Source organism: Physeter macrocephalus, chromosome 4, assembly GCF_002837175.3.
Source record: "Physeter macrocephalus isolate SW-GA chromosome 4, ASM283717v5, whole genome shotgun sequence".
In the NCBI taxonomy this organism is placed as follows: domain Eukaryota; kingdom Metazoa; phylum Chordata; class Mammalia; order Artiodactyla; family Physeteridae; genus Physeter; species Physeter macrocephalus.
Window position 1 is genome coordinate 78,253,166 of NC_041217.1, and position 6,690 is coordinate 78,259,855.

The 6,690-nt window shown below is 53.6% G+C and overlaps 1 protein-coding gene across 9 annotated transcripts in view; it reads left to right on the plus strand.

Annotated features, from left to right (window-relative positions):
- ZNF697 (zinc finger protein 697) overlaps positions 1 to 5,885 on the plus strand; it is a 27,055-nt gene extending 21,170 nt beyond the window's left edge. For all 9 annotated transcript variants that reach the window (XM_028488946.1, XM_028488952.2, XM_028488947.2 and 6 more), the window contains 2 exons: positions 2,796 to 3,076; positions 4,476 to 5,885. In XM_028488946.1, the coding sequence (XP_028344747.1) occupies positions 2,796 to 3,076; positions 4,476 to 5,860 (1,666 nt within the window). In that variant the 3' untranslated portion in view covers positions 5,861 to 5,885. The remainder of the gene's footprint in view (positions 1 to 2,795; positions 3,077 to 4,475) is intronic.
- Positions 5,886 to 6,690: the final 805 nt, after the last annotated feature.

Below are 6,690 nucleotides of genomic sequence, written 5' to 3' on the forward strand. Positions count from 1 at the left end.
TGGCTCACGGGCCCAGCCGCTCTGCGGCATGTCGGATCTTCCCGGACCGGGGCACGAACCCTTGTCTCCTGCATCGGCAGGCGGATTCTCAACCACTGCGCCACCAGGGAAGCCCACATAATGCATTTTAAAACAGATTTGAGTAGATGTTGTACCATGAATGTATCTCTCTAGGCAACAGGAGCTTCCTACTCTTTCCAGAACATACCTAATCCTCCCTCCCCTGGTGTGAATAAGGATCTGGACATGCTCCCTTTGGGAGCTCAGAGCCTCCTTAATCCTCAGTGGGGCAGCATTGTGAACTTCGTAAGACAGCCCTAAATGGGGAACTCACTCAGATTCTGCCTCTCCCTGCTCTCCCCACTTAAATCTTAAAAAAAAAAAAAAAAAAAGTTTATTTATTTAATATCTCTGGTATGAACTATCTCTTGGTTCCCAAGAAATCACAAATCAGAAAGTCCGCTTGTTCCATTTTTGCTATGTCTGAGGTGATCTCTAAGAAGGCGCTCTGTCCTTCTTAAAAGGGTTTGGGGTAAAACCTTAAGCTTTCCTGCTTCCCAGGGTAGATCGTTAAATCCTACCCTTCATGGTGGAGGGCTGCAGTTACTTCTGTACCATTCTGGGTACCATACCCTGCCATTTTAGTTTTATGAATTTCTGGTGACACAGTTATTTGATTTCCTTTACTTTATTGATAAAATTCTTCTTGCTGGTCTTAGATTGGCAGAAACCATTGATTAGGTCCCCTTTAAGTCCCCCTCCCACGTCTCCACTGCTTTCAGCCACTAGAAAACCAACAGGTCACACGTTTGAAAACCTTCTACCGCCCATCTTCGGGGTGTATTATATCTATGCTGACTCAAGGGCTGTACTTGTCTATAGAGTCTGAGCTCCAGGAGGCAAGAGGGTGATGGGTAGAAGTGACTTGGGGTCAATAATCCCTTGCGGGATAGACCTCTTAAAAGGCTTATGGCTTTAAAGGGATTTTCTCCTACAGCCTAATCCTGAGTGTTTGGGACCTGGCGTTTTAAACAATTATCCATTCTAAAGGGACGAGCTGTGTTCCAGGACACTGCTGACTGACCATCCTCAGTCCAGCCATTTTCCTGTGATGTTTAAGAGGCAGGCTTGATGTTTCCCTCTAATCTAGGGAGCATATCATTAGCTCTGAGAAAGGATACAATGTGCTATTTAGGGGCGTGAGTCTGCCAAAATTACGGAGGGGCTGGTGTGTCTTTGAGGTGTGCTGGAATGGCACCAGGACTTAGAGGAATACTGTGTGAATTCCACACTTGGACTACTCAGAGTATCGAGTCCATGCCACAGTATTTTCCAAAGTGCTTTTTAATGTTTCCTTCTGACACCCTCCGTGTGTGAAAGGTTATGTAGCATTTTCCTCCTGGCACTGATGAGGACACTGAAACAATGAGAGGTTAACTAACTTGCCCTGGGCTGCAGAGTAAGGCTGACTCCACCGGAAAGGCTGCTGCCCGTAACTCTGCTTTCCACGCGGAAGAGTCACAGAGCCAGGGCTGCCTCTGGGAAGCCCTGTCAACAGAGGCAGGTAGGAAAAGCCGCATGCTCAGCCATATTCTTGCTAGTCCTGTTTGGGGACTGCCGAGGCAGAGAGAGAGCTGGACACTTCAACGTCGGTCCAAGATCCTTGACCTGTAAACTGTTTTGCTGCCTTGAGCTGAGCTGTAAGAGTGATAGATGGCAGATGTCAATTATTTTTGGCTCAACTGCCCAGTCTTGGCAGGGCGCCCTATACTTTTGAAACGTAAACCTGCCACCTACAAAAGGTTTAGGAATCTGATGTCATTGTCTCCCTACAACTCACACATTGGCCTCTTCTGTAGAGGGGTTACCAGTTGTGCCAGGGGACGTTCCTGTTAAGGGCCCTCTACAATTAAAGTATATAATAAGGCAAAATATTTCATCAGGCTATAGAGATGGCTTCTAATACAGAGGGTCCCTGCATCTCTTCCACCACCCGCAACAGACCTACTAAAGCATGAACTACTTGGCTCACTGCTCACAGGAAAGCAGCAGATCCTCACTGGAGCCAGGATGCTGCTGCTGTTGGTGACACAGTCTTAGATAAGAAGTTAATATACCGATGCTTTTGTTAGTCTTGTGTCTTCAATGTACTTTTCCTCTGGTTCCTTAGAGGCCACCTCATAATTAGCTAAAATCCTCACAAAACTGCTGTGGGTTTGAGGAGGGCAAGCTGCCCAACCCCCCAGCCTGACTGAGGTATAATTGACCTCAGTAAATAAAATACTGTATACAAATAAAAATTGTATCTATTTAGAGGAGGGCAAGCTTTAACTACAGTAAGGAACTCATGGAACTTTGAAGCAGCACAATTGGTTTAATTCCCACTTTACTGCTTACAAGTTAGCCTTAGGCTAGTGGGGTCTTCTTTTTGAGCTTTAAGTTTTCTCATCTGTAAAATGGGAATACCACTGTTACCCCACTGTTAAAGCTATAGAGCCATGTTAATAGAATAATCCACTTCATATATGGAAGCAGATGGAATTGTAGTCCAGTGAGAGTTGACATGTGGCCTCATGAGTTGCCACTGTTCCTCTGCTACCCAGAGCAGCCTCCTTTTCGCTCAGTTCTATTTACCTTAAAGCGTGAGATGGAGCAGAGATCTGCCGTCTGGGGCTTGGAACTCTGTACATTTTATTGGACTGTGCCATTGATTTTCATGGAAATCAAAGCCAGACCTGGCAGGGGGATGTGGCCAGACTCACGTGACCTTTATCTGTGTGTTTTCTCTGGAGCAGGGATCCCTGGTCACCTCCCTTGTCCTGTTCTTCCTGGATGGAACGAGAAGATAAACGGGGCGTGTGTGAAGCCCAGGACTCAGAAGACAAGGGGATGGGCTCTGATTTTGAGAACTCTGAAGACAGGGAAGGGGACCCAGAAGACAGAGGAATGGGCTCTAACCCACATGATGCAGACAAGAGAGAATGCCACCTGGAGCAGGAGATGGGCTCCAACCCACAGGGTGAAGCTCTAAGAGCGGACTCAGAGGAGAGGGTACTAGTGTCTAACATCTGCACAGGTGAGGAGAAAACAATTTCGGTGGAAGTTGCCCCATTCACATTTATTTCTAGCTCCTCCAGAGTGATAACCAGGGGCAGCATTCTTAGGAGGCAGCTCTCTAGAGGACACCATTAAGCAGATTCTATACGATCTTAAGCCTGAGGAACATCCTTTTCATCAATCTGGTCTGAGGTGGGCTGTACTGGTAAACATGGGTGAAGAGGGTAACTCACAGGCGTGCACTTTACAGCATACAAAATACTGCCATACAATAACACTTGTAACAGCACAAGAGGGAACACAGGTAACATTGGGACCTACGTCCTGGTGTTGTTGGAGAGTTAGTTGCTTAGCACAGATCCAGACGTTTACAGTTACAGTCATCATCCCTGCTTGCAGATAAATAAACACAGTGGTAAGGGACCTGCCCAGGTTCATGTGGCTAATACCCGAAGTGCCCAAGGCCTCTCCTAAATCCCTTGCTATTCCTGATCTGGGGAGAGTAAATGCTGGGTCTCCATCCGCTTCCTTGGTTCCATCTTTGGGCTTTTGTTGCTTTACCCTGCTCTGTGCATGCCTTGGGGACAGAAATGAGCTGAAATACCTTATGATCAGGGCCATGAGGTTACATTCCTTCCCCAGGATACCTCCCAGACCTGCTGCTGCCCTCCCTTGCAGTGCACAGAGCACATGGTCTTTCACATCCCAGTAACTTTCTTGGGTGTCTTCTGCTTGGGGATAAGCAGCCAGAGGCAGACAGATGTGTGTTCTGGATCAGCCTCTAAGCTGGACTCACCAGCTCTAGGCCCTGCACTCACCTCCCTTTTTCCCAACCCCCCACCCTCCTTACATAGTAAAGCCCTTTGGTTGGGGTGTGTTTGGTTTGTTGTTCCACCTTAAGCGGTTGCACACTGACCAATCATATTTAAAAACTCAGTTCGGCGCCTAGTTAGGCCGGGTGGTCTTTTCTTGTGGTTGGCTGGAGTGGCCTTGTCTTTTGAGGCTATGGCCTTGAAAGGCACTGGTGGCTGTTGGAGTGGGCAGATGTCTTCCGAGATCCCAGAGAGACCCACCTGGCCCAGACTTGACGATCTCAAGCTGACTGTCAAGGCCTTCAGGTGGCCCTGGGGAACAGAGCCTCAGGTCCAGTGGGTGGGGCCTGGGCCCGGAAACAGCTGCCTGAAGAACTGGAAAGCCAAGGGGGCAGGTGAGCTCCTTTTAGGCATTCTCCAGGAGTCATCAGGTGGGAAGGAGGCTGGAATTGGGGGTGGAGGAGACAGGGACCTTGGAGAGAGAGTTTGAGAGTCCCCGGGGGAGGGGATTACCCCGTGCCCCCCCCCCCTTGAGACAGGCTTCCTCTGGGTTTACCTCTTGAGCGCCCAGTATAGTCACCCCCACTGACGCCTTTTCTGTTGTAGAGGGGCTGCTGAGCGAGGAAGAAGGGGTTGCTCTCCGTGAGGAAGAGGATGACCAAGCTGGAGTAGCTGAGATGGCGATGTTCGCAGGGCTGTCTGAGTCCGTCGGCATTTCCCGGAGCCCCCAGGAAGAGGAGGAAGAGGAGCAGCCGCCTCCTGCCGTGCTTCCCTGGAGGCGGCACCTCTCCCTGGGGAGTCGACACCGGGGTGACAAGCCCGCCCACCGCCGATTCCGCCGGCTCCACCACCCCATGGCCATGGACCTCGGGGAGCTCGACAGCCTGATGGCCAGCATCATGGACGCACCCACCATCTGCCCCGACTGCGGGGAGAGCTTCAGTCCGGGCGCCGCCTTCCTGCAGCACCAGCGCATTCACCGCCTGGCGGAGGCCGCCGCGGCCGCCAGCCTGGAGCCCTTCGGCTTCGCTGGCGAGTGCGCCGGGGTGGTGGGGATGATGGGCGTGGGCGTGGGCGTGGCGGGGGGCTTCGGGGCGGGGCCCGCGCTGACCCGGCCCCCGCGCGAGAAGCCCTTCCGCTGCGGGGAGTGCGGCAAGGGCTTCAGCCGCAACACCTACCTGACCAACCACTTGCGGTTGCACACGGGCGAGCGGCCCAACCTGTGCTCCGACTGCGGCAAGAGCTTCAGCTGGCGCGCCGACCTGCTCAAGCACCGGCGCCTGCACACGGGCGAGAAGCCCTACCCGTGCCCCGAGTGCGGCGAGGCCTTCAGCCTCAGCTCGCACCTGCTGAGCCACCGGCGGGCGCACGCGGCGGCCAGCGGCGCGGGGACTGCGGCGCTGCGGCCCTTCGCCTGCGGGGAGTGCGGCAAGGGCTTCGTGCGCCGTTCGCACCTGGCTAACCACCAGCGCATCCACACGGGCGAGAAGCCGCACGGCTGCGGCGAGTGCGGCAAGCGCTTCAGCTGGCGCTCGGACCTGGTGAAGCACCAGCGCGTGCACACGGGCGAGAAGCCCTACATGTGCTCCGAGTGCGGGGAAACCTTCAGCGTCAGCTCTCACCTCTTCACGCACAAGCGCACGCACTCGGGTGAGCGGCCGTACGTGTGCCGCGAATGCGGCAAGGGCTTCGGGCGCAACTCGCATCTGGTGAACCACCTGCGCGTGCACACGGGCGAGAAGCCCTTCCGCTGCGGCCAGTGCGAGAAGCGTTTCAGCGACTTCTCCACGCTCACGCAGCACCAGCGCACGCACACGGGCGAGAAGCCCTACACGTGCATCGAGTGCGGCAAAAGCTTCATCCAGAGCTCGCACCTGATCCGCCACCGCCGCATCCACACGGGCAACAAGCCGCACAAGTGCGCCGGCTGTGGCAAGGGCTTCCGCTACAAGACGCACCTTGCGCAGCACCAGAAGCTGCACCTGTGCTAGGGCTGCGCCCGACGGAGGCTGCGCACTGGGGGGCGGGGCGGGGGGGGCTAGATGTCCTGGGGACAGACCCTGTAGAAAGAAATGGGGAAGGGGGGTAGGGGCAATCGGAGAATGACTGGGGGAGCTTTGAGGTGTTGGGGGTCCTGAAGGGGAGGATTGAGTAAGACTTGTTCTTTCGGGGGTGCTGTATTTTGCCTGCCTCCTCCCTAACGAAGAAATGTTTGGGAGATGTGCTTGAGCGTGGCGACGTCCCCACATACACGCTGTGGAGGATGAAGAGCATGGAGGAACAGGCACTTTGAGGACCTTGAGGAAGGGGAGTTAGGGGGGTGGGGGAGGGTACAGGATGACAGGCAATAGAGTAGCTTGGGCAGTGATGGCCCTTGGGAAGCGGGGAGGGCGTGTGATTGGAGCGAGGTTTACGGGGTAAAGTGAAAGGCGGGTATGAGTAATTCTGTCCTGGTTTCAGCAGGTATTAAGCCACTGTTTGCCCTGTCCCCACACATCAGCTATAGTCCCACGAAAAGTAGAGGAACTTTGTCCGTCCTACAGGAGTGGGTATTTGTGTGCTCTTCCCTTCCTTCCTCTGAGCCACAGCTAGCTGCTATTTTGAGGTGTCCAGGGGAAACTGGGCAGAAAAGCTACACACCCTCGTCTCCAGGGTGGAATCTCTGAGGTTTAGAAATTCATTCACAGCTGGTTTTCAGATCTGGGAAATCGTGGTCCTGCTGCTGGTTCTTTGCTACTTCCTTTAAAATAGTCTAGCTTCATGCTGGGTCAAGGTAGTCTGTGTGGATGACCAGACCCCTGTCCCCGGTGTCAGGTGTGTT